The 27,839-nt window shown below is 40.6% G+C and overlaps 2 protein-coding genes across 4 annotated transcripts; one reads left to right on the forward strand and one right to left on the reverse strand.

Moving 5' to 3' along the window:
- The first annotated feature begins 235 nt into the window (after nt 1–235).
- ptprna (protein tyrosine phosphatase receptor type Na) lies at nt 236–16,625 on the forward strand. Its single transcript, XM_041057274.1, has 24 exons — nt 236–416; nt 3,630–3,680; nt 7,158–7,268; nt 7,797–7,914; nt 8,026–8,173; nt 8,373–8,574; nt 8,707–8,859; nt 9,047–9,172; nt 9,289–9,323; nt 9,432–9,691; nt 9,879–9,965; nt 10,104–10,183; nt 10,395–10,459; nt 12,052–12,261; nt 12,614–12,880; nt 12,993–13,140; nt 13,412–13,485; nt 13,682–13,759; nt 13,983–14,102; nt 14,644–14,810; nt 15,565–15,618; nt 15,758–15,822; nt 16,320–16,393; nt 16,513–16,625. Exons 1-24 carry the CDS (start codon nt 341–343, stop codon nt 16,582–16,584), a joined length of 2,841 nt encoding a protein of 946 aa, XP_040913208.1. The 5' UTR covers nt 236–340; the 3' UTR covers nt 16,585–16,625.
- A 1,470-nt stretch (nt 16,626–18,095) lies between these two features.
- Nucleotides 18,096–27,687, reverse strand: dnajb2 (DnaJ heat shock protein family (Hsp40) member B2). 3 transcript variants are annotated; one of them, XM_041057867.1, is made up of 11 exons: nt 27,419–27,687; nt 25,650–25,733; nt 24,979–25,088; nt 24,709–24,762; nt 24,211–24,327; nt 23,767–23,841; nt 23,404–23,536; nt 22,653–22,723; nt 21,938–22,228; nt 18,538–18,602; nt 18,096–18,357 (listed from the first exon to the last, which is right to left on the reverse strand). In XM_041057867.1, the coding sequence occupies exons 2-10, from the start codon at nt 25,712–25,714 to the stop codon at nt 18,574–18,576; spliced, it is 945 nt and encodes a 314-aa protein (XP_040913801.1). In that variant the 5' UTR covers nt 25,715–25,733; nt 27,419–27,687; the 3' UTR covers nt 18,096–18,357; nt 18,538–18,573. The 3 variants fall into 3 exon arrangements, with proteins under 3 accessions (XP_040913801.1, XP_040913800.1, XP_040913799.1); XM_041057866.1 differs by lacking the exons at nt 18,096–18,357; nt 18,538–18,602 and adding an exon at nt 19,135–21,563 and having other exon boundaries at nt 21,601–22,228; XM_041057865.1 differs by lacking the exons at nt 18,096–18,357; nt 18,538–18,602 and having other exon boundaries at nt 19,135–22,228.
- Nucleotides 27,688–27,839: the final 152 nt, after the last annotated feature.

The raw sequence follows: 27,839 nt of genomic DNA on the forward strand, positions 1-27,839 counted from the left end.
CCCCCCCCCACCTCCTCCCGCCCGGTTCCTTCAGACTGCACGTTACTTCCGCAGCTGTGCTGTCGTGAGTCGATACTACGTCGTCGCAGGTTCACAGCCTGAACCTCCTCCTACGCCCCGCCTTTCCACTGTGAGGAATTAGTTCTTTCTGCCATTTATTTATATTTTTCCGTCACATGGGCTTTTTGGATTCAGTGTGAGCTGTCGACACTGGCTGCAGCTCCTTTCAACATTATGGGGATTTAAAGAAAGAGGGGGAAACGGGGGCCAAAAAAAAAAAAGGGGGACTTCGCATCTTTCTCTCTGCATCTCCTGCGCTGCTGTGAGGCTGGAGAGGATCATGCAACACCTTAAACCATGGCGAGCTCTGCTCCTTTTGACGGTGATGTGCCAACCAGGGAACTCAGACAAATACGGTAAGATGATAATGATAATGATGATACTCATGATGGCACGATCCTTACCAGAAATCACTGTTACACTCCTGTAATATTCCCACAGGTAGGCCTACTTGGCGTGTCTAAGTAATGACTTCATGGTGATTTCATCCTCCTGTCAGATACGTTATCCCCTGTGGCATCGTATCACGGTCCTGTAAATACTCCAGGTTAAATTTAAGGATAACTGAATTTATGTGCCATTTTAGTAGACTGTGTGTTATCCTTTCAAAATGAACCATATTATGAAACATATTTGCCAGAGAAAGGCACAGAATGTGGGTAAATGTAGAGGATGAAAGTCTAATGAGATTAAACAGAGGTGGAGGAGAGATGGAGGATGCAAAGAGTGATGGGAAGAGGAAACTGAGTCTAGTGAGCATTGTATTTTGGTTTCTTGTAGAGCAAAGGGTTGTTTTTTTGGTGGGGAATTATGACCCATATCATTCCTCCCCAGACTTCCAAATGCTATTATTGACATAATGTTATTATATCAAGCAGCCACCAAACCCAGGTGTTGGGGATAAATAAATTGCACCCAGAGTACCAAGTGTACACAATACAAGATAAAGAGTAAACAGCAGAAACCATTTAAACTTATAATAAGAGACAACAGATAATGTTTCACTAAATTATACATGATACAAACACTTCGATAAACATGTATGGTTTTTAATCAGGGATATACTGTAGATATCTTCTCCACTGAGTAAATAATGCAATAAATTTGTGATTGATACAGTGACTTAGCAAGTGAATTGTGGCAACACTAGCCTGTCTGACTTGTAGGTGGAGATTTGTGAAGTAGGGAGTGAATTCAGTGAGTTATTCACACTGAGTCTGAGAAAGGCAGGAAAGGTCTCTTCTGCAGCTTTTCTCCCATGTAAACAAGAGAGCATGATTCTGTTCTAACAGAAAGGGCTGCCACCCCCATTGTTTTCCCTCCATCTCTCTCTCTCTCTCTCTCTATATATATATATATATATAGAGAGAGAGAGAGATATTTATGCATAGTTTTTATGCTTTTTTTTTTACTTCAGTTTTGTCTTTTAAGTGCAGTCACCCAAATGTGACTCATGAACAGCTTAGAAGCATCTGGTTACAGCTGAAAGACCTCTGTACCTCTGTATATACTTGTGCTTGTGTTTCTTAGCAATCTGCCATTAAAAATCATCCTGAGGAAAAAAAAAGACATTCTTGTGAAATTAAGATTGCATTAAAAAAACAACAATGAACAATGCACAGCACAATGGAAAGCCATTCTGCAAGTGCCTGCGATTTCAGCACCATGGAGAGAAACTGGTAACCGCTGTGCATCCATTCATCTGTTCATTTGATTAGCCATCCGTCCGTATGTCCGACTGTCCATCCTCACACACACAATTTGATGTTCCTGTCTGAGTTGACGTCTGTGCAGCCAGTCATTTTCCCAAGGGACAGATGTCCTGTTGCTATGACAAAATTAAATTTGCTTGCCGAAGCACTCACTCATTGAGACCCTTGTACTTTATCATGCTAGGGTACACATTTTTCAGCTTTAAATGCTGAGAATCGTTATTATTAAAGAAAAAAAATGATTGTTATTTCTACTACCAGGTCAACTGTTGAAGCTTTTGAAGGATGTAGACCACAACATGCCTTTCTCTGATACACCTGGAATGGCTGGTGACTTATTTCACACGCCAAAGGGGAGTTTTAGCATCTGAACTCGACTCCTGTCCTTTTTCTAATCTGAAAACAGGTGTGCGTGTCTCTTTCAGACATTCACATAGGTCAAAACGCACTGCCAGATGCCCTTTCCTCCACAATCAATCAATATTTGTTGACTAGGACTGACATTTACGCACAATGTCCTGTGATGTGTATGTCAGTCCCCCTGCAAGCCCCAATTACTCAGATACCTCTTGGCTGTGTCTCAATATAATTACACTGGTGTGTGTTTTTGCTGAAGCTTGTGTGAAGGTTCACACAACCCTCCACAGATTGGCAAGAATGGGTTTCTTGGATGGTGTATATGTTACATCCTCAGAGCCACCCAGTCTAAATTCTTCTCTGTGTGTGTGTGTGTGTGAGAGAGAGAGAGAAAGATTTTGTGCAAATAACTTCACATGCATTTAAATCCATAACACCTTTTTAGAGAGCATTAAAGAAATAGAAAAGACATTGCAGTGTGTATGTGTGTTTTAGGTGAGTCACAGAAAACGCCGTTAGGCACTGCGTCATTTCATTTAAAGGTAAAGAAAGTAGTTCTCAGTCTTTTCTTTCTCTCCAAGGTTGTGTTCAGGTGAACATTGAATCGACAGATCCATCAGTTCAATAAACAAGCTAGTGACCTGCCATCTCTGGGATTCAACTGGAGATAAATCCTCTCTGTCCGTTTTTGCTCACATACACTCACACACAGATTTTACGCCACTTATTTGATATTTATTTGCTTTTTGTCTCTTACATGCTCACATGGACTCTGGAAATCAGGAGCAAAAAGAGACATGAGATGTGACACAAGAAAGAAAGAAAGACAGCCAGCCAGGCAGAGCTATCCATGCATATTCTCCTGTGTGACGTTCCTATCTATTGCCAACCACCTGCTCCTTCCCACACTGCCATACCCTCCAAGGTCTTACTCACCAACCTAAATTACAAAGACATAACTAAAAACACTGTTCAGTCACAGATCTGCATAACACAGCAGCCAAAAAATAACTTCTCCCTGTGTGAGTGTGAAATCAATACTTTACATTCATATAACATAGCTTCTTCAGCATATAATACATTTCTGTGGGATCTGATCAGGAGTAAATTTGTCTAAATGAAGATAAGCTTTTATTTCAAGGTTTTCAGAAGTTCCAGGTTTTGGGATTACGAATGATTTCACTTGGGGTGAGGGACTTTTAAATGCCTCTGTGCTGTTATAGAAAAGTTGTATAACAGATGGGCGCAAAAAACAAAACAAAAAAAAAAACGGTGAAGGTTGTGGGTGTTTTTTTGTTGGTGGTTTGTGTGTTTTGGTTACCACTGTGCAGTACATTTGAATCTAATTATAATGAGTAAGCCAGGGTTAAGCTCACTTTGTTGTGTTCTCATTTCAGCCCTCTAAATGTGAGTTAAAGCAGTCGTTGCCATGGAAATCGCTGTGAAAGATTTTACCCTGAGTACCTGCTAGCTAGTAATCTCTTTGTCTTTCTCCCTCAGGTTGCCTGTTTGAGAGAAAACTGTGCACGAGGGATCAGTTCTGCTCAGATGGTGAGTACAACACACACGCACACACACAGTGACAACAATCTCTTTTTTTAACTTAAACATTAAACTTTTAAGACAGACTACGTTCTTAATCCTTTCTGTACCTCTACAGAATATTAAATTATTTATTTACTTGCAGCTGGACACACACAAACACACACACACATTATGTCACTGGGAGCATGCTAGCACAAAAGCTGTGTATAAAAATATAAAAGTCAAGGATTTTTCCTTTCTCATCCACATGTGTCTATCTCTCTCTCTCTCTGTCACCTGCCTCTCTCCCTTTCCTCATCTTTATCTAAGCCCCTCCCCCGCTCCACTGTCTCCATAGCAACACTGACATCACGGTGAGGTCGACACCCCCACAGTTGTTGTGCTAATACAGTGATGAGTCACTGACACACACTTACGCACTTCTCTGTGGAAATTGCACTTACGCACACACACAGCCATTGGACAGAATACAAAATGGACTGGCGTACTTACTTGCAGCTCGAGAGCAGACACAGCTACGTTTCTGCCTCGCAGTGACTAATACCTTATAAAGTATACACTGCTATTGTGTTGACTTTAGATGAAGAGTTCAAGGAGGTGTTATACTGTTCAGTACAAAGTCCCCTTGAACCAACACTTGTACTGTACAATGCATCACATATATATTGAGTCTCTTTTATTTGTTGGATTATGTTTCACATCCGATACATTAAACACGTTATGAAATGTTCTAACGCTGTATTTCAAATTTTTAAAAAAAAAATGAAACAATAGCTGAAATTTTTCTTTTCTTGTGGTTCCTGCTGCTAGTGATAGGGAACACTGTGTTGTGTGTACCTTGGTGTGCTATATTGTTTATTTGTGTCTGTGGTAGGTTGTGCCAGTGGCCCTTATGGAATTGGCTGTGTATCAGGCAGTCACTGTCTGCAGTCGTTATATATTTGGAAGGAGTAGCAGAGAGTGTAGTACGGCGGGGTTCTTCCTCTGTTTATACCCCTCCCAGTGACAGGTAGAGATGCAGGGTTTGTCGTGTTGTGTTTTGTTTGTGGTACTGTGTACAGTCCAGGCTTTGCTGGTCTGATTTTGTCCTTTTCCAGCCTCAACTATGGAACATCGTGCTAAAACAGATAGGTCCACATTTATGCATGGACTGAGGTCATGATGCTTATGCTGTTGTTGCAGGCGCCTTCTCTGTAAGTTTATACAGCCTGTTACATGTTAACCAGAATGAGGTCACAACATTGTCACCTGTGTTCTGTGCACACAGGTGCAGCACCCTGACCTTGTCACCCTGTTGTTCCTTGAGATGCTAACTTGAGTCAGCATCAGCTGGAGCTGTAGACTACAAGTTTGAAATATCTGTTTGCAATCTGAAGGTGTGGAGTTAGTAAAAACTGAGGTCCCCATCTCTGCTTGAGGCTACATAAACCACCACAAGCATAACTCACCCAGATATCCGGGTGAACTGTCAGTTGTCGAGTTGCACTGTGGGTGACATGGGCACCATGTCTTGACAAGGAAGAAGAATGCATGGAATAAAAATGTTGATATCTCTGGTTTATTAGCATCAATTTTGATTTGTTTTTTTAAACTGTTCGTTTTGAATGAATCATTGAAGCATGCAGTTTTCTGTCTTCTCTCCAATCATCGCCTGTTCCTCCTCCTCATTCCCCCTTTGTCTCTTTACCATCAGTCAGCTCACCACCAGGAATAACAGGGACAATTGTACTTCACCAGTGGAATACACTGCCAAGATACAATATCCTGTGTCATAATCAGATCATCATCATCAGCTATTTATAATGTGATTAGGGGTTTTACAACTGGGATGGAAAACGTGAAAGGAAAATATTCTGTGTCTTTTTCCTTCATTTTGGGAAAAATTTATATCTGTATCTCTCTATATCTAGCTAGTTTTCTGTGTTACTTGTCAGACTTTGGTAATGTCATAACATTAACACAAGACATTTACCTGATTGCATACCAACCCACCCACCCAGAGGGAGTTACTTATGCAAAACAGAAATAAAGTAAAAACGTGCCTCTCTGCTTAATCTTCAATACATAGAGGAGCAAAGACTGTGGTGACTCATCAGTGCGTCAGAGATAGATGTAGTCTGCTCTGCTTTATTTCTATTCCTTTCACTTAGCAGTCTGACCATGTTTCTTTCTGTAGACATATGTTCATCTCATCTCAAGTTTAGAGCTCAGAGTAAAAATTTCAGCCTTATACATGAGACTCGGCTTTTCTAAGTGTAATAAAGTTAGAAATTTCAGATTCTCAGTATCAAAATCACTTCAATAACCTGCACTTTGTGGTTGATGGCTTCTTCATTCTTCTTCTCTTCTAACTCTTTTATCCATTAGAAATTTCAGATTCTCAGTATCTAGCTCACTTCAATAACCTGCACTTTGTGGTTGATGGCTACTTTCCTCCATTTCTTCCAACTCTTTTATTTGATGCGGAGGCAGAACACTGAGTGGATCAGGAGTTTTCCAGTATGAACATATTAATCCTCTGGTTCCGGCCAGTTTTCAATGTGGCTTATATCCAAAGTCTATTAAATTATAATCATTAATTTATAATTTAGAGAGAGTGAACACTTATATATTTCACTGCAATGCAACTGACCTTCAGTAAAGCTAATACTAACTTTGTCAAGCTTAGAATGATGCATCTGGCTGAGGATGGCGTGTACAGAAAACATTTCTTCATGTACTGTAGATGTTCAAAAGATTATTTTATGACCTTGAAAGAGAACAAGTAACAGAAAATTATTCTGATAATCAAATGTTATTAATACGTCTGTTGTCATGAGGCTGCCTGCAGGTTTGCAACTATTTCAAAAGGGAGCTGTTTAAAACTTTCAAGAGCACGCACACTGACGGTGGCATAACCCTGACAAAAGGACTGTGACAAGCTGTATAAAGTGTGTGGACTGTATTTAAAAATCATGACTCACTGCTGTGGGCTTGTGTGATGTGGGCTACCATAAGAATTACAGGTTATTACAAAAATACTGCACCTCACAGGCAACATCACTGAGCCATTTGTGGCAAAATGTGCACAGTTTCAGATACAGTGTAATATTTTTCTGTTGGTTGGTTTGCACTGTATATTTGCTGTTCTGTACTGAACCTTCTTTCTTTTTCCCTTTCTCACAGCAGACATTTTTGGTTTACCACATATCTATGATATATGTGACAAACTATATAACATTAACAATGGCTCTGCTCATTTCAAGTGTTGTGAAGCATGCACAATACCAGGGCCCCTGCAGCATCTAAGTGAAATTAAACCATTGTTTATTTTTATTATTTACACCTGTGCTTTAACATCTTTCATAAAAATGGCCTATTGTGTAACTTGTGTCTTGTGGCAAACTGTGCTGGATTTGGGACCAGGAGTCACTATAAAATAATCCTCCCGCGACCATCCTGGGAAAAAAAAAATATTTACAGCCGCATTTGTGTTTATTCCAGATGGACTATTTGGTCAGTGTCATAGCTCTAAGCAGGACCAGGTCCAGTACCAGGTGTCAGTTCCTGTTCTGAAGAGGATGCAGGAAGTCCTCAAACAGCTCATGCTACAAGGTAAGACAGAACATGAGAAGCACCAGAAGTCATTTACAACACCTAAACTGTTAGAGTTAATCCCCCATTGCTTTTCTGTAGTGAACTGTAGCATGAATTAGCTTTGACTTGCATTCTTTTTTTCTGCCTAAAATTAAAATTTTAGTCTAGTTCAGTGCTGTTCAGTGGCACAGCAGTGGTTTAAGCTAAATGCTAATGTTAGCATGCTAACATGCTGATTTTTAACCAGATCTAATTGCTGCCATGTTCACTATCTTAGTTAAGCATGCTAGCATTTGCTAATTAGCACAAAAACACAAGGCACATCTGGTACATCTTCATTTGGTCACGTTAGGGTTACGGCCATTGTTCTGACATGAATTCTCAAATCCATGGATCCTTTATGAATATGGACAGAAATCCATTAATAATACAAGTGCTTGAAGACAACTCCTAGAATCTGCCTGACTCTTCCTTGCACTTTCACTCTCTGCTTTTGTGGCTTTCTTTAATTGCTGTGTGTGTGCGTGTGTGTGTGTGTGTGTGCAGGGCTTTCATGGCAGGATGACATCACCCAGTATATTTTATCAAAGGAGCTGAAGAGAGTTCCCCATACCACCCACCCCTCTAAGCCGAACTCCTCTTCCTCCTCTTCTCATTCACCTCAGTAAGTGTTCTCCAGTTACCACCTTGTTTTTCACTCCATGCCGACTTCTTTATCCTTCCGTCCGTGCAACCCCTGTGTACCCATCCTAAACTTGTCTTTCCTGGTTGCCAGGTCTAAACAGCAAATCCCCCATCACCACAGTTCCAAGTCGGGGTCCACACCTCCTGGTGGCAACTATGTGGACTACATGATTGTTGAGCCTCCCCAGTCCCAGCTGCGCATGCAGACAGCATCTATGGACCCATATACATACCACCAGGTAGAAAAAACTCACATATCATGACTGCACAAAAGCAGCTCTGTGTCATTTTTTACAAAACTACTGCACAGGTGTGGATACAGCAGACAAAAAGTCACTCATTAAATCCTAATTCATACAACAATCAAAGCTCACAATAATACATCACTGTCTAGAGCTTAGGTGACAAGTAAGCACGTAAAATCTCTTCCAATCACAGCATAGGTACCAAGATGAAGCAGAGAGATCCCTCATAGGGGCAGGAGGCAGCTATGCCCGCCCTTATTCAAGGTCCCAGAGCAATCAGAGAGAGCGAGAGCGAGAGCGTGACAGGCAGCTGCTACAGGAAGCCTTGTCTCTCTACCTGGCATCTGCGCAGCCCTCATATCGCCACAGAGGGGCCTCTTCCATGGCTCCTGCAGGTAGATGTTTTTTCAAATTTCCTAAATAAAACACTCAAAATAGAAGTTACTCAGGAATGGCAAAACATTACACAATACATTTTCACTAAACAATGTCTTTACCATCATAACCTATTATGATGCTGTGAGCAGGTCTGCCTTACTATGAGGACTTGCGACTGGAGATACCAGTGGACTATGTGGAAGACTACACCCTAGAGGAGAGACTTGGTACTGCAGGCAGACAACAAATGCTTCAGAACAAGAAGGTTCCTCAGGACTTCAGCGCTCTGTCTGGAAACAATGGTGAGGAAGAGGAACTTAAACTTACTTATACTTAATTTGAATAATGTCTTGAAGAGAGGATGCTATGCAACACAGGCATAACACTAGATTTACACTGTTGGAGCCCTTACATAGTATGTGCACATTCAACACGTGGATATTTTCTGAATAGGACAAAAATGGAGGTAACTGTGTTATCCTATGTTAGATGGCTTACTCCAGAGGATGTCAGGAGTCTTGCAGAGGTATGGAGTTGACCCCAGAGAGCTCAGTCAAGAGCAGCTCTACAAGCTAGCCCTCATACTGCAGCTGCTGCAGGCCCAAGACAAAACAGGTACAGTCCCCAAGCTACAAGATGGGATGCATGGGTGAGAATAAATCATACTAAAACTTAATTGTGTTTTACTCTAATATTTGTCTAAAAACAGTAGTTTGTCTCTCTTAACCCAGATCCAGTCGAGAAAGACCTCATCACCCTTAAGGAGGTATGGCAGCAGCTGCTGTTAGGAGTGATTACAAATTCACAAATCATGCACTTTTTCTTTTCTTTCCTTTTTTTAACCAACAAGTGTTCTACCATTTCCCCTCCATAGATGCAGCTGTTAAAAACAGACACTGTGTCAAATAAGCCACAGAAGCCCGCTCCTGCTCCCAGTCCTCCTGATGCCCCTCCTGCCCCCTCTTCTGCCTCAGTCCCAGCTACACCTCCAGCCAAGAGCCTTCCTCCCTCTGCCTCCCAGCGTCCTCAGGCCGCTCCTGCAGAAGCTGGCCAAGGCTTGAAGGAGCAGAGACCGCCGCTTATTGATGGTACAGGAGCCAAGGAGGAGTATGGGTACATTGTCACCAACCAGAGGTCAGCACTCAAGCTAACTGTGCTCTGAGTTCTTCTGTTTGTTGTTACACTGCTTAAAGTTGTGTTTGAAGGCTGTCGTGAACTGGCAGTAGGTGAAATCACCGCATGCCTTATTAATTGCCAGTAAAGAGCAGATTAATAAAACATGCTATTGATATAGAGGATAATGATGTTTTTTGCTTCCCAGTCATCTGAGTCTGTATGATGGAGTGAAGCTGTTGGAGCTACTGGCTGATAAGATACACCTGACAACCAGCAGCTTCATCAACATCAGGTAACACCACCATTATGGGTGTGTGTGTGTCAGTATGTGATAGAGTCTTGAATTTTGCTATTTTACACTAAACACTCAAGTTATTTTTGCACAGTTTTAAAGCATCAAATGTGTGCCCCTGTGTGTGTATGTTTCCAGTGTGGTGGGTCCGGCGCTGACGTTCCGTATCCGGCAGAATGAACACAACATGACGGCTGCAGAGGTGGCTGCTAAGGCTGGTGAGGCTCAAAAAAAAACCCGACACACTCACACTTACCTACCCACACATACATACACGCAAGCATGAAGTGAAAAGTACAGTATGTGGGCACACTATTCTGTCATTCTCACCACAGTTTTTTCTTCAAATTCCATTTTACCAAAGCTTTTTATTTATTTATTTTTTTGACATCCAGTAATAAAATGTTTGTTGTTTTTTCAACTTGACAGTATCTGAAAAGAACTTCCTGGAGTCTCAGACAGGCCTGAAGATTGTACAGACTGGCGTGGGAGAGGTACTTACTACACACACGGACACTCTTACGCAGCCTCTGTGGAAAATTTCCCTTGTAATCCCTCCTATCGGTAGCATACGGAACAGTTGTCAAGGCAACAGAGATATAATCACCCCCTCTGTATTCTTAACCATTTCCACTTTGTTCATTCATTCATTGGTTTTAGCTTCACGGATGATCAGATTTGGTAGTGTCAAATGAGACACATTTCACATTGTAGTCACCACATATTGGTAGGTCATTTTTCAGAAAATGGGCTCAAATTTTTTTTTTGTAAGAAAAATGACATTACAAGCACAAGGCCTTTAGTGTTAGAGCACTCTGCTGTACAGCTCAGCACAGACAAAGGCAGCACATCTGCCTCACCTACATAGCTGTTTTTTTTTCATATTGTGTGTGAGCGTTTGTACATGTAAACACCTGTGAGTGTGGGCCACCTGGAGGGCAACTGGCCAGAACAAATCAGCAAGGCGACACCTCGTAACAACCAGCATTTCACTTGTTGCTATGGCACCCCCCCCCCCCCTCTCTCACTGTGGCTTCCTGATCCCAGGTGCTATGGAAACAGTCACAGGTGTCATTAACCTGATTATTCCCTCTTATTCACACAGAGGCCTAATTCCAGGCCTCTGACTCATGGCTTGCATCTCACATTTTGAGTGTAATGGATTAATAGTGAAGTGCCCATTTTGAATGAATATTATGATTACACACACAAACACACCAAATGAATTCAGGGCTGACAAAAAAAAAATAAAGTAATTGTCCTGCCAATACATTAATGGTGTGTGTGTGGTCCTGTGTGGTAATGAGATGGCAGAATATTTTTAACCACTACATAGTGAAATCTTCCCTTTAGTGCCAGTCATTATGATTAAATCATTTAGGAATGTGTTTTTTAGATTAATTCCGTTAATTTAATTTGGGGAAAAAAATTTGAACTATTATATAAAGATAAAATCATGTTCCCCAGACAGTGACGGAAGTACAGTATTTGATTAAAATGCAAGATACACACAGGGATATCATATCAAAAGTGAACAAAGAAAAAGTACAAACATGAATAAAAAAGAAATTAACTACTGGCAGCTGTTATCATTTCACCATACAAAAACTAAAAAAACATCAAGGACAACAGCAACCAGACAACATTAGCGCCTTCTAACTAAGATCATGTAATCTGATTTATTATTTGTTTACTTGTTCAAATTTATATCAGAGGCTGTTGGTGGAATGACACTGGAGCAGACCGAAACTTAAAGCATCAACGTGCGGCATGCTCTGTGCACTGGTTCACTGATCTCCACCAACCTCTGCTGTCTTTTTAATGGGTCCCTGGAGCTTACCACCTTGACCCTCCAGACCTCTGTCTTTAAAACTCAACTTCAGCTGCTCGTTGAGCGCACCTTGCTGTCATGTGCAGTTGCAGAGAAACAAATTTGCTGTTCAAATGAAATGAATGACCTTTGAATTCCAGTAGTGAGGGCGGATTCCCTGGGGTGACTTAGCTTGTAATAATCTGTTTTCTCTTTGTGTTCCTTCCCCTCTCACCGTGTCTTACTCACTGCTCTTTATTATCATCTTTTTCCCAGAGGACAGATGCACGGGGTCTTCCTCAGGTAACCAGGGTTTCCCAGGGCTCCAGTGGGACAGTTATCACCCTTGTTTCCATGGCAGTCGTAGGAGGCGTGCTGGTATTGGCCATGGCAGTAGCTTGTCTCAGGCACTATGCTCAGCAAGTGGCCAATGGCAAGCTTGGCCTGGGGCCAGAGGGAGGAGCAGAAACTCACTTTGACTACCAGGTATGGCAACATAAAGACACCCAGGACTGAGGAAAAAACATTTTCTATATTTATATTTTAAACTATTTACCAGTGCATTGTCCTTGCATACTTGTATGAAGGTTCTCCCATATTGTATGTAAAATTTAATGCTGAGTTTTCCTAACTGGTTGCCACTGTTGCAAATAATTTAACACATAAAAACCAGGTGATGGACAGTGAAAAGTGCAATCTATTTGTGAATATCTGGTAGAGCATGTATATGTTAGAGTATATATTATGCTTATAAATAATGTTTTCATTGATTATTCAGTAAATCAGTGTTGATGGTGATCCTTAGTTACAGCCCTGTTTCTGATTAATACTCTGTCAGGAGCTATGTCGGCAGCACATGGCTTCCAAATCCTCCTTGTGCCGCCAGGACTGTGTGGGCGGGGTGAGCAGCGGCATGGCGGGGTCTGCCATAGGCACGGGTGCTGGTGGTCGACGGGGTACGGACACATCTCGTGTCAGCAGCGTTTCTTCTCAGTTCAGTGATGGGCCCCAGCACAGCCCATCCTCCACCCACAGCTCTACACCGTCCTGGAGCGAAGAGCCAGCCCAGTCTAATATGGACATCTCTACTGGTCACATGATACTGGTGAGCGAATACACAACCAGGACGTACTTCCTGGTGTAGCAAAGAGATTCTCCCGCATTTCCTTGTTATTGATGTGCAGTTTTTAACGTCTTGCGTGCCGTATCTCCCGCAGGCATATATGGAGGATCACCTGCGTAATAAGGACCGCCTTCAGAAGGAGTGGGAAGCTTTGTGCTCCTACCAGGCTGAACCCAGTTCAGTAGCTGTGGCTCAAGCCCCAAGCAACATGGACAAAAACAGACACGCTGAATCCCTCCCCTGTTAGTTCCTCAATGTGTCACCCTGTATAATCATTTCTGTCATGTGTCCTGCATCCTTCAGTTATCGATCATCCAGTTTAATATTCTAATCTCATATCCAAACATGTACAACATGGTGATATTTTTATGCATTTGTGTGTCAAGCAGAAAAAGTAGATTTAAACCTTCCTTATATTGAATTTTTTTCCTAAACATAATCTAATCAGCATCATGCATTCAATCCGTATGTCAATAATTAACTAATCCTAACTTAACATGTTTTCTTTCCCAGATGATCACTCTCGGGTGAAGCTGAAGACTGAAGCACACCCCAATAAACAAGATTACATCAACGCAAGCATCATTGTAAGAAATTCTTCAAACACTTCAAAAACCAGTACAGTATTTGATAAGAATTAGTTGTTTGTTACATGGTGACTCATCCCCTAATCCAGTATGAAGATTTAAATAATGCCATGCTTTAATTGGTTTCATATCTAATATACTATTAAAAAAAACTTAAGAGACTCTGCTCTGATTTTTTTTTCTTTCTAACCAACAGTTTGATCATGACCCCCGCCAACCAGCTTATATTGCCACACAGGGACCTCTGCCCCACACTGTGGCTGATTTCTGGCAGGTCGGTGCAATCTTCCCTCTACTTTCCTTTTCCAGGCTTCCTTCCAGTTTGCTGAATTTGCTTTCTAATCAGTGATAAATAGAAATAATAAAACGGTGTAGATCACTGGGCCGTTCAGGCCAGCTACAGGATGTCTGCCTTGTTACAGCCAGATGACACAAATTTAATTTAATGTGACAACTGAATGTTCGTGTTTGCTCCACTTGTTCTGTCCAACCTGCAGATGGTTTGGGAAAACGGCTGCACAGTGATAGTGATGATGACGGCCCTGGTGGAGGATGGAGAGAAGCAGTGCGAGCGATACTGGCCTGATGAAGGCTCATCACTCTACCACATCTACGAGGTCAGTTTCATGTTGTCACCCAACCCCGCTTCAGCCTTGTTGTCATAACAGTTTTGTTCAAAAGGCGCATATAAAAATGAACAGGGACATATGTAAACAAATAAATAAAAGATCAGGGTCTAAGATTAATCTCACAATTTTGAGAACAAAGTCAGATCACACCATACCATTGGCTGCCTTAGATATAATGGCTCTGCCAAATTTTTAAAAGGTGTGAAAGGTGAAACTGTCATGGTTTGTCTCCCCCTGGTGCCCGACTGAGGCTAATTTCAGATTTTTTTCCCCTTCTTGTTTTCTAAGAAATGTCTGATGCAAATCATAATTTTGTGTTTTGTGATCCACTAAGTGTAGGTGGAGTTGTTTGTCTGTGTGTTTCACTGACTGTTTTTGGTTGCTTGTTTCCCAGACAAAGACCTTGTAGGATGAATTTTTGGGAACTTGCACAGCGCAAATTCAGTGGGTGTACTACTTTCCTTGATAAATGAGTCATTCATCCACATCTCTTTTCTTTCTGTCTGCCACCCTTTCCTCTCTATATCAGGTGAATCTGGTGTCAGAGCACATCTGGTGTAAGGACTTCCTGGTGCGCAGCTTCTACCTGAAGAACGTCCAGACGCAGGAGACCAGAACCTTGACGCAGTTCCACCTGCTGAGCTGGCCGGCTGACGGCATTCCCACCTCCACGAGACCGCTGCTCGACTTCCGCAGGTAAGAGATTGCACAGCTACACAAATGCGCACGCACAGGCCGTCCCCGACAAGTGCTCTTGATTTCAACCGGTGCCACAAGATTCAGCAATTGTTAACACAAAATGGAGTAAACAGTGGGTGGAATATCACGGTGACTCAGTGGTCACAGTGGGTTTGAATCCTCCTGATCATCTTAATCACATCCACCTCTTTTCCTTGTTTCTCATCTTCCCTGTCATTTTGCACTGTATATAATCAAATAAGGCATCTGTGCTATTAATTCCATGCCTTATCCATCATCTTTGCACTCTTTCTTCCTCTCTCTCTCTCTCTCTCCAAGTGTGCAGGTTGATAGGTTTGTATTTTAACATCTCCCAGTGTCATTTTTGTGGTTTGCAGCTAGTACTCTGGCTCCAGTTGCATAGTCACAAAAATGAGCATTGGCAGGTGTGACTGGCTACTGCAAGAGAGACAGTGAATCTGTGGCTTTCTCCTCACCTATTCTTTCCTACTCTGTCCTTCACAGCCTCTTGCAGTTCCTATTTTCTCTATCCTTCATCCTCATTCCTGATCTTATTGTTTCCATCTGACATTTACACGTGTCTTTCCATTTCTCATTCTTCCTGCTTGGTCACATCCTGCTTTCATCTCATTGCCTTTAATTTACCCACAACCCACAGTTACCTGAAGTGGCACAAGAGACCTTTTATCCTTTGCTGTATGATTTAGTAGTGCTTTCTTTCTCTACTTTTCCTTCTTTCCTTGCTTTTTAGGAAGGTGAATAAATGCTACAGAGGTCGTTCCTGCCCAATCATCGTTCACTGCAGGTAAAAAAAAAAAAAAAAAACATTCTGATGAGTCACAGAAACACCATAATTCACAGAAACATACAGTACAATACTATGTGATAATTGGAGAGTGCTTTGAGGTGAAACAGTTTCCTTGTGTGTTCTCACTCTCCCACAGTGACGGCACTGGCAGGACTGGCACGTACATCCTCATTGACATGGTGCTGAACCGTATGGCCAAAGGTGAGCCGCGCATTCAAACACACAGTCTTTACAGAGGTCTACATAGGACATAATTCAGTAATTAAAGCTTTTTACATGGAGCCCATAGATGACCTTAGATGATCAAAATGGTCATGGAACATTTAGGAAGCTCTGTGTTTTGGGGTGAGAGTGGAATTATGTCAAAGCTACGTTACCTATTTTGGACAGCAGTGGGAGTTGTATTTTATTCCACTCTAGGTGTGCGTAAATACATGTATTACTTTTAAGTGGCTTAGAGGCACAAGTTATCTGGAAAAGTTTTTTAAAAAGTGTCCTGATAAATGAATTTTTGTTTATTTTTTTGAATTAGAAAATGCGCTCATTAACAGATGGAAATTCAGATATTTAATTTTACCTTTTTTATAGGTTGAGTGGATTTAGATTGAGGGGTCTTATATACTGCAGCATCAAAATAGTGGTAGGAAACCTCAAAGCTGTGGGAGTGATGCTGTTACTGTTCCTGTTGTTGTCATTAGGAGTGAAGGAGATTGACATCGCCGCCGCACTGGAGCACATCAGAGACCAGAGACCTGGCTTGGTCCACACCAAGGTATCAACAATCTGTGTGTGCGATCAGTATTTTCGTATTATCTCGTGTCTCCCTCTGTCCTATCTTTAACCGTCACTCTCTGTTTTTTCTCCCCCTCTTCTCGCTCCCTTCCTTGTTAGGACCAGTTTGAGTTTGCCCTGACAGCAGTAGCAGAGGAGGTGAATGCCATCTTGAAGGCCCTGCCACAGTGAGCTGCAGCAGCCGAGGACACACTGAGTACATGCAAACAAAAGAAAAAAAAAATACACGCTCCAAAGGACACATTCATGCAATCCTGTCATGTATGTCTGGCAATCACTGTAAATAAGAATTTGCTCTACCACACTTGTTTTCAGCATGCAGTATTTTGCCATCTACTCATTCTCTGGGTTTTTAAAAAATTTTGGAACTTAATTTTGTGAGAAATTCATTAAATGATGAGGATTTAAATATGAAGAAGAAGATAGTTTTTTTTTTCAACATTATGGCACAAAAGTCTTTGTTTTCTGAAATTTCTACCTAAGTAGACAACAACAAAGGGATCAGATTTGAACCTCAAAGAGTAAGAATGTCCGTACACTGTGCTGATGTTCAATTCATTGATGAAACTTAACATTTGCCTGGGTACAGAACAGGGAGCTATTTGTTCGTGTGGACATACAGTCAGAGAGCACAGGATAGACCTCTGTGTGATTGTAATGACATACTATGGAAGCGTAAAATCGTTTACCTATCTTACTGTCATTTGATTCCATCTTTGCCTCATCAACTCTTTTACTGGACATCATGACGTGATTACCTCAAACGATTAAACAAACAATTAAACAACAAATGATTTGCCACCAGTGCTGAGGGTTTGTTCTGGCTGTTCTGTTGAACGTTACAATTTTCTTGGACTAAAGTTAAATCTCCGCACAAACTTATCAAACCTCTAACACATCCATCTTACTGATATACAGTACGTTCCTCTCCATTTAGCTCTCTGAGTGTGGTGTTATGTGTCCACCAGAATACTGTATGCTACTGTCTAGTGTGTGTCGATTTCCAGCAAGTTTTTAATTTGTGAGGCTCGTCTTTGCCTTGACATCATGATTGTTTGCTTAAAGCACAGGTTGTTTTGTAAAAGATGCTGTACTGTAGATTGACCACAAAGTACACATCGCACACACATAGTAGCTTTGTTTGGGATCTTTCTTTTTTGTCTAGACTCAGTGTACTACGTTGTGATTAATGTAAATAATCCATCTTAATGATTGTGTTTATTTCATGTAGCAGACAGATAGAAAATATCTATAAAAATGTATTTTTGACTTGACCTTAATAAATTTGTGATGTGATGCAGCAGAAAACAGACAAAACAGGTTTGAGTCCTTTTTTTTCTCGGTGTGTTTTACTATATGTTTCGTAAAAACACACGTTAAAGTGTAAATTTTAAAGTTTGTTTTCTCTAATGTATTTTATCTATTCATAGGAAATCAATATGTCATTCAACACTCAAAGACCTGTGAGGCCATCTTACTAGTCACACCTATGCCTTTTTCAGACTTGTAACTCCATGTGGAACAGCAAAACAATATACTATTATATTGTCATGAAGATTTTTACCTTAAATTGTTATTTGTATTTTTTATTTTCAGTTGTTTTATATTAACCTTCAATATTCTTGAAGATGAACTAGCACAAACTGATTCGGTGTAGTCAGCAGGAAAAGCTTTATTTTTAAAACTGCTTTCATAATTACATATACCATACCTGCTTTCCCAGAGCAAAATGAATTAAAACACAGTGGAATATTATTGTTTAATGCAGAAATGATTAGAACTATTTCCATGAGTTTCAAAATACAAGGTTTCCAGTCTTTTGCTGCACAGTGAGCAATGAACACACACTCAAACATATACATATAAACACATTTTATATCTTTTTTTGAGTGTCAGTTAGCATGTAGGAGTCATGGTGGGCATCATGGGGCACTGACCTTTGACCTGAAAGAGTAGATGTACAAGGACATGTTACACTTTAACAGTAATGCAAATAGGCACCATTTGTGAAAACAAAAAAGACTTGTGAGAAAGATGGGATTTAATCATCTGATCTGATCTAGGGGGAGGGAGAAGGAATGAATGAACAACTTCAGATACTTCAGATTCACACTGGTTCTTTACCTCAGGGCGGGGCTAGAGCAGCATGAGCCAATCAGGTTAGCTTGTGAAGGCCTCAAAGTCTGAGTCTGAAACAGGAAGCAGGAAGTGTAAGACAAAACCACAAATTCCAACTTCCCAGTAAACAATCCCAGTAATGTTTCACTAGACATGGAGACCTGAACACAGCATAGATCAGAGCAAATTAAAGGAGAGAAGAGGAAAGAAGTGCAGATGCGAAACAATCAGGTTTGTGTTAAACACAACTCAACATACATGGGCAGTTTTTGGGACAGTGTACATGTACAGGGATTGAGTGGATAAATGGAAACACAGGTTTAGATCAGATACTGACTGAAAATAAATGTAAGCAGACTGTTGGAAATTATATGCATTAATCTTATAATGTCTCTTCAACATATGCAGTGTTATGGAGCGCCTGAAAACCCGAGGGAATCATTCAGAATGCATGTCAGGTCTTTATTATAAAATCAATGTATTATCATGAAGTAGTAATAGTGAGATTAGTAGTCAATGTAGAGGATGAAATTAGTGTAAGGTGGAGAAAAATGCATGACTTTTACTGCCATTTTCTGAAAAAATCAAATATCCCAACTCTTCTTTTGGTTTAATCTTTATTTGTTCTTTCCCTTTTAACAATCTGAAAATAAAAACAACAATAACACTTGGCAGTTCAACGTAGTACAAATAACACAGGCTGAGAAACCATCTGCCTCTTCCTCTCTCGTCCCCTCTCCACACCTAATAACATTTTGGAGAGGATATATGATTAACAACTCAGAATCAACAATGACTTTGTTGAAAGTGATGATATATTCTTACAGGTATAGTTAATTTTTGCCAGTGACGGCGGCTAAAAGCAAAAACCCATGCAAAATAAAATAAGTCAAGGACTCGTGGAAAATATGTGACAACCAAATAACAAACCTACTGTGCTCTATGAGCAATGTAAAAGCAGGACAAGTAAAGGGACACTGCCTGCTGTAAGATACTTACTAAGACAGGTATGTCTTTGAACAGTAGTAAGAAAAAAATTAAGTTAACATATTACTGGTAGTATTTATTTTTAACACCTTTGTGTTTTGGCACCAACAGGACTTTATGTTACTTCCAGCCTAATTTCACAGGTACAACAACGACATTCGAAACGGTAATTAGTGTTCCACTGTGAAATGTGAATGTGTGCATGGGTCTCTCACTCTGTGAGTGTGTGTGCGTGCGCGCTATTAGTAGGTCAGCCTGGTAATCAGACTGAATTGCCATTTTGTTTTCTCTTCATTAGAGGTTTACAGTCAGGCACATTTAGGTTTCATCCAGCAGCACTATGGTAACTCTAACTTAACATTCAACAACTCTCTCTTCCCCCTCGCACATGCACAAACACACACACACTCTCTCTCTCTCACTCACACACACACACACACACCTACACCTTGGGCAGACAAGCTGAATAGTTTTCCAGCGGGTCTGCAGCTCTATGGTTTGTTTTTTGTTTACATTTCTACGACTCCACACAGAAAAATGCACCCTTCCACCTACTGTAGTGCTTCGATTTCCAGTGAAAAGAAGGAAACAAGCAACTGTTTCAGTGAGACACTAAACCAGCTCAGCAGTAGCTGCAGCTGATATGCCTGTAACGGAAAGTCTGTAAATTGTAGAAATATACCATACAATACACGGTCTGTTTATTCCCATATGCTATCTGCCATTTCAGTTTGTTAAGATATGTCCTTCATTTGGCAGATTTAAATATTTATTTAACCATTAATGTTTTTGTTTTCTCAGGCAAAAGTGTGAAGGGAATAAGTGTAGGTGGAGGCAAAGTTCTGGAGTTGCCCTGGAGGATGACAATCAAGGTAATTTTGCACACAACACAGCTCAGCTGGAGCAGATAGGGCTTTAGTGTTTTTCTCAGGTGCACTCGAGGAAACCAGAGTACTTTTACACAACCACAGAAGTTAAATTTGATCACTTACAATTCTTCCTCAAAACACCCGAGAACACTCCCATTCACTAGTGCAGAGTTTTGCCATGTTCCTCTATTGGAGGAAATATTAAAAAGCTGGCGATCCTTAAGCTAACCTAAAGCCACAAATACCCCGTGCAGCTGGCTGACTGAAATAGATGTGCTTTGCTTAAAATACATTTGTTTTTGTGAACAAACATTTGAGGAGATAATGTAAGAATGGTAAACTTTTAAAGTGGTTCAAATGTGCAAAGGCACCAAAAGGATCAAATATAAAATATTATTAGTGTGATTACGTGTAACTGTTCTACAATCAGTCACAATGCTGTAAACATACTACGTCGTGCTTTGCCTTCATAAACTACAATCTACAATCTGACCAAAAATTGTGATGGTATTTCAGTAAAAGTGCTTTAAGGCCAAGACATGATGTGCTCAAATTTAATAAAAATACAAAAGCTGGGCCACCTGTTCTGATCGCATGTAGTGTATTTACAAAGAATTTGTATCTGCAACACCGGAGAAAGTTCTGCGGCCTACTTTTGATTTTAATCTATTGTTTCAGACTGGGCTGAGAGTCCCACAGTTCTGATACATTCCCTTTGCCAAAGAGTCTGAATGAGAAAATTCTATGGCGGGGTCTCAACTGACCCAAACACAGAGAGACGCGCACAGAAAAACGTGCACGCGCACACTCACCACAAACAAACGCACACTCGTACATAAAAACATTTGAGAGCACAAAACACTAAATCACTACCAACTCGGCCACCTCTAAACCCCTGTCCCTGTCAGTCAGCAATTTGTAAATATTTGGCAAATTTACATACTTTCGGAAACAATTCTCTGTATTGCTTCACATGCATAAAACAAAACTGTTTAACTTTTGCTTTTGTATCGGCAGGTTAAAGTGAAAGTGTCTGGGCTGGCTATCAACAAAGAAAACCAGCAGGAAACCATAAACCCGATCAAAGCTGACTCACTGTCTCTTTTAGAGGTGTTAATACTACATGACAGCCTCGTGATCACTTGGGCCACTGCCTCAAATTAAGAGTCTGGCAATCACGTTACATTTGAGCCTGGTTTACTATCCCAAAAATACACACACACTGCTTTAGCACACAATACACCCGCACTTCTTTTTCTTTTTCACACTGCCATCACTAATTTTTACGGCAGGTTCTTCACTGCACCTGCTTAGCGGCGTAGTGTTGGTGGTTGAGGGTGACTCAGGAGAGAAGCTTGGTTCCCTGGTTCTCTTTCCCCCTTTTTCCCACCTATCTCCAAGCCCTGAGCCCATACTCAACTGCCCATCTTCACCTTTCTCTTCTACCACAACCTTTACATTACCACCCACATTTACATATTTTGTCTTCACCCCGACTCCTCTATGGCCACCAGTTTTGACATTAAAGCCTCTGCCCCCAACCCCAGCACCTGATATGAAGCCAGAAGCAGCTGCTCTCTGCTGCGCTTCCATTTCTGACAGGCTGCATGCCAAAGCCATCTGCAGGTCTTCGTCTTCTTCATCATCTTCGCTGCCTCCCACAGTCCCTCCATAATTGTAGTAAGGGGCGGAGCTAAATGACCGATGAGTGGCTGCAGAGTAAGGGCTGGGGTGGGATCTGTCGGACTCAGCAGGTGATCTATTTTGGATTCGTGGCTTCTGATGGGACTGTCCCTCTCGTCGGCTTAGCTCTAAAGCAAGGGCCATTTCATCTTCCACACCTGGGAACAACACACACGAGAACACAGGTGTGTACGTGCACAAGCAACATAAAGTAGAATATGCACACACATGCAGAAACACATAAGTAAGGCAACAAGAGTTATATTGTGTACCTTGTCATCATACCACAAATTTAACTTCAGTACCAATATCCAAAACTTCTGCTATTCTAATACTAGAGTTTGAAAAAAATCCCCAAACAGTTTTTTGATAAGCAAATGTACTTAATGCCTTTCAAAGCTCTGTTACTCTTATTTTGCAAGTGGTTTAGTTTGGTTGGTTTCAGATGAAGATATTTTGGCCGTTGCTGTTTGACTTCATGCTTCCTTTGTGGAAGCACGACAATTCTCTGAAACCAGTGAATTTTTACATCAAATTTTGGACTTTTGTCCTCACATTTCAAAATCACAAAATTGTGATTACCATTGATCAGGACACTCTTTAACACCCCATCCTCCTCAATTTCTACTCTTTCCTGCCCGTTCTCCCTTATCCTGTAAAGAAGACAAACACAGAGATAAATGACAGTGTTTGAATGACTCCATCACTTTTTTTCTGTGCATGTGTGCATGTGTCATTGTGTTTGGTAATTGCTCTTATCAAACATTAATGCATATTCAGTCTTGTAAAGATCGCCCTGTAGAAGAAGGTCAATGAATTCCTTCAGTACTGACAGTACTGACTTTTGATTACAGTAACGTAAGCTCTTTTACTAGTGTAGGTTTGTAGACAGCTCTAAGTCATGAGGACAGTCAGTCAAATAAAATCCCAAACAAAAATAACTTAAACTCAAACTCAAAGTTTCATTCAAATAAGATTTAAAACACAATGAGAAAGAAAATGAAATAGTTAAGCAGAGCACTAAACTTGTTTTGCAGGTTTACACTTATATAACATTTGCATGCAAAATCCCTTCAAACCCTAGGGATAATAGAGAGCGAGAAATGTAAGAGTACTGTCCAGATCTGTTACTGCCATGTGGAGCTGCAAAATAATGTTACTGTAATGTTTGTTTCAACCTAACGGAAGTGAGGTTTGTCGAGATCCTTTTTTTCAAATTTTCCAGAGAGCTGGAAAGTAAAACTGTAAAACAATGGCAGGTTCCAGATACTTTTCTGTGAAAGTTTCACTTTTCTGTCTTAAAAGTACAATACTTGGAAAAGACATTACATACTTCTTGGTGGTGGTGCGTTTGCCATTTATGATGCGAGTGGAGGTAGAAACTGATTTGAAGTTGCCCATCCCTCCACCCATGCTGTCCATCCCATCCAGGCCACCCAAGGAAGAGGAGAAGGAGGTAAATTCAACTGGGTGAGGACAGATGATCAGGAAAGGGAAGAGAAGAAAAGAGTGATTTGTTTTGGCTGTATCATTTCAGCATCCATGTCAAAAGAAATACTACTCCTGTTTTCCCTGCAGAAAGTTTTCATTTAAGTTAGTAGAACTGAACAGTACGGTGCCCTGATTTGAAAACATTAGACTGCCACTATGTTTGAGGTTTTCTATTAGCTTTTTCATACAATATGTAACTGTTTACCTTTGGTTGAAGGGAAAGAGAAAAACCGACTGGGGCCAAGGCGAGAAGATGAGCCTCCAAATGATGAGAAGTCATCTGGTTGAGACAAAGACACATAAATCTGCCTGTCAGGTAAGAACTAATATTTCAGTACTTTTTTAAAAGGTTAAACTTTAGCCAAGCAGTGGGATCTTCTCTTTTCAGGGACTATGGCTAATTATTGCATCACAAGTGAATGGATAGAAAAATGCTGATTTTCAAAGTAAGATATAACGGTTAATTTATTGAAACTGACTGAATGTAAGAACAATTATTTTGATTATAGTGTTTATTTTACAGACTACATCACCCCATTTAATGCAAACTGTAGGAAATTAAATTCCTCACTAAATAACATTTTAAACATCACGCCTGGAAAAATTCATAACACTACCCCACATGCCTCGTACATCGTGTACAGCTCACCAAAGAAACTAGCGAAGGGATCCTGGCCACCAAAAAATTCTCTGAACACCTCATCTGGGCTGCGGAATGTGAAAGTGAATCCTGGGAAATCTGATGAAAGGTCTGGGCTGGAGGAACCTGGGAAATGAAGTCGTCAGGGTCAGGTGTGTGAAGAGCAAACAACAAAGAGAAAGGGTAGAGGGAGAGTATTATATAGCGCAGCAAAATGAGGGAAGAGCGAGAGGAGAAAAGAGAAGAATAAGGAATGAAAAAGGGAGAAGTGTTATCGGGGTGGAAGGATAATGATGGCCAAAGAAAGACGTGAGAGGGAGCAAACAGGATGAAGAGACAGAGAAAGAGAATAAGAAAAAGAAAAAGAAAGACCACACACACTATCCTTAAAATTTAGCATTCAGAAGTCAACAACATTTATATGAGCCTAACCTGTATGATTTTTCAAACTATTATGATAATGGATGCAAGAATATCTCAATAGCACTGCAGCAGGTTTTTATTTACCTGTGTTTCGCATTCTGTCGTTTCCATATCTGTCATATGCATCACGTTTACTCTCTGTGACAAAGGAACAGAGTACAATTTAATAATGGAATCAAAACCCTGCAGGCATCAATTCATACCTGCCTTTTCTCATGCAAACACTAAACACACACATTAAATTAAATAAAAAATATAACTAATGTGTTACTTAAATATTTTCTGAAAAGCGTGACATCGTCATACAAAAATCCATGATGCATATATAAAAACATTTATATTGTTACGACTTACTGTCAGACAAGACTTCATAGGCCTCAGCCAGTTCTTTGAACTTTGTCTCTGCTTCCTCTTTGTTGTCTGGATTTTTGTCGGGATGCCATTTCAGAGCCAGTTTCCTGTACCTGAAGACACAACACAAACAGAGGCACAGCTACACACACGGACTCATACATACAAGCAAACAAATATATACAAAGACATGTACTAATACTATGATCTCTTCAGCAACAACAAACAGGTTTACCCTATGGATAACCTTAGCAAAAATATGACACCACTCCATTTCTCTTTTGAGAAATCTGTATTTTTCATACCAGTGGTTCTCAAACCTCTGTTTATGGGTATAAGCTGGTTTAGTTACAATGTATAATGAGGTAGCATATTCTTGGTATTTTGTCTTTTTTTTTTTTTTCAAATACTTGTTCACATTTTGAAACGAGGATGTTTTTGTTTAAAATGAAATTCAACTGTGGAAGTTCATAAAATCCAGACACATAAAACTAAGAAGCTGCCAGTTTTGAAGCAGCCTCATTTTTTTCAAGACTTGTATAACAATTTTAAGAAAGAAGTTACACTTCAAAATATATTTTCAGAGACTATATTTTCTGCTCAAGTGAAATATTACTTTCTTGTTTAGGACTATGATTTCTTGCATATCCTTCAGAGAATTTCAAGATACTCACGCCTTCTTGATGTCGTCCTGAGAGGCCGTTCTGGACACTCCCAGGATATTGTAGTAATCCACCATGTCGCCTCCTGTCACTCCTCTAAAAAGAAAATACAACATAGTTTTCTTTTGAGTAGGGCACATAATCAGCTCTGACTGGACTATTTCCGTCTGTAGGAGTGCACAGGCTAAACTTGATTTACATCTCCATCATTATCCTTTGAGATTTGCTGCATCTGTCAGGTCAGGACAATTCTCACTATTCTTACATGTTGTTTAATGACATCCTGTAACTGCCAGCACACTCACCCAACCTACAGAGCTAATCTGCCAGTGTGTCTGAAAACACCTGTGTGCTAAGTGTTATTAGTGTTGTAGTTTCACTAAACATGAAATTCAGCTCCACTGAACCTGTGCCTGTGTAACGGCTCTGACAAAATAATTTTAAAACACATTTTTAGGGGAAGTTTTCCCAAAGAAGTCAGACAGTTTACACATCATCAAGTAATTTAAATTTCAAATGTACTGTGTGTACAAGACCGGGCTGCTAAGTGAAAAAGCACTGCTCTGTTCGGCCATGACTTATTTGGTGTAACATCTGCTGAGTTAACAAATCTTAATTTTATTCAAGTCAACATTAAGTTATGTCAGTATCTGGTTGGTGTCACTTGTTAAAGCTACAGTCTTTTAGTAGTACATGAGTCAGCATGCATCCCACAATGAACGGTAGACTGCCATTTTGATTTGGGCTAGAATCAGTACTGTATTCTAAGTCTCACATCTATGGCTATAATTTTAAAATAGCATAAAGGTAGTAGCCAGTATGCTTAGCACTGTTTTCATTTTTATCCATGAAAAAAAAAACCTGTTAGTTATCTGAAACACACGCAAGAAAAGACTCCAAAATGTAACTTTATTCAAACTAGAGGAAGAAAACGGTTTGTGGAGAGTTTTGGCCTAAATATACTATTTAGGATTATGATAATAAGATAACACTATTTCTAAAACTATTTTTGTGAATTCGGGATTACAATTTATCAAATGTTTTACATAGGGTTAATAAAAAAGATGAAGGGATTTCTCTGATTGTGTAACAATTAGCACTGCGGTGTTACACATGGCTTTAATGTTACACACAAGAAGAGGATTTCTTTGTCCTGGACACTAAATCAGTTGCAGACAGAGGAACATTTATACCATTAATGTCCCACCAAGGCTAAAATGTTGGAAAAAAAAAACTTAACAAAAGAATAAATAAATGTACACTTTTAGCATAAACACTTGAAAGTGCAACTATCAAGTGTCCTTGAAATGGTAAGACCCCAGTACAGTCACTGGTTCCATTACAGCCACAGTCACAGTCAACATGCTAACCTCCATGCCAATCCCATTAGTGGACTGCACCAGTGTTGGGTTTGAGGGGGACTTCCTAACTGAGGTAAAATAACTAAACTTAACTTTCTGTGCCCCCTCGGGAGCAGCCATGCGCTCACACAAGTATTATTACTATGTTATTTCTAGCGTTATGGCATCTGACAACTGCTGCTGACATGACAGTAGGCCTACACAAACTTACATACACGGGCAGATGCACTTGCAGGCAGAAGTGTTGGCTATATTCAATCGTTAACATTCAGAGTACCATTAACATTACTTCGTATTTCGGTGACAAAATATTTCCTATTATGGTAAAGTTAGACGTGTATAATAAACAGCAGTGGTTGTGTGGTGTTCTGGCTGTAGGCAGCGACAGTTTGTCACGACCTGCCAAAGCTTTGGACCTACCGTCTGAGTCTTTTCGGCCTAATTAATCAGGAGTTCAGCCGTCTGTCCACCGGTTTGGAGCGACAATGAATTAGTTATGCTAGCGGTGCCTCTGGAATGCGCTCTCCCTTTTCAGAGTCTGCCTCCTCGCCGCCCCCGACACCAGTGTTTCCGTTTCCTAACAACACAGTAACACTGCACAGCGCCGTTATGTCTCTGAGGTCCCGCTCCACGGTCCCCGCCGGGAAAACCAACGGACGGTCAACACCGTTTGCCCCGTGTGTGCTGCTCTAAGCTGCACGCGCTACGTCAGTATCAGCTGACCGAAAAAAAAAAAAAAAAAATAGCGCGTCTAGAACATGCTAGTGTTCGGTGGCTGGAGCGGACCCGCCCTGCCACAGGATCTGCCTGTTGCTCTGTGATAATGTGGCTTAACCCGCAG

This window comes from Toxotes jaculatrix, chromosome 15, assembly GCF_017976425.1.
Source record: "Toxotes jaculatrix isolate fToxJac2 chromosome 15, fToxJac2.pri, whole genome shotgun sequence".
NCBI classification, from domain to species: domain Eukaryota; kingdom Metazoa; phylum Chordata; class Actinopteri; family Toxotidae; genus Toxotes; species Toxotes jaculatrix.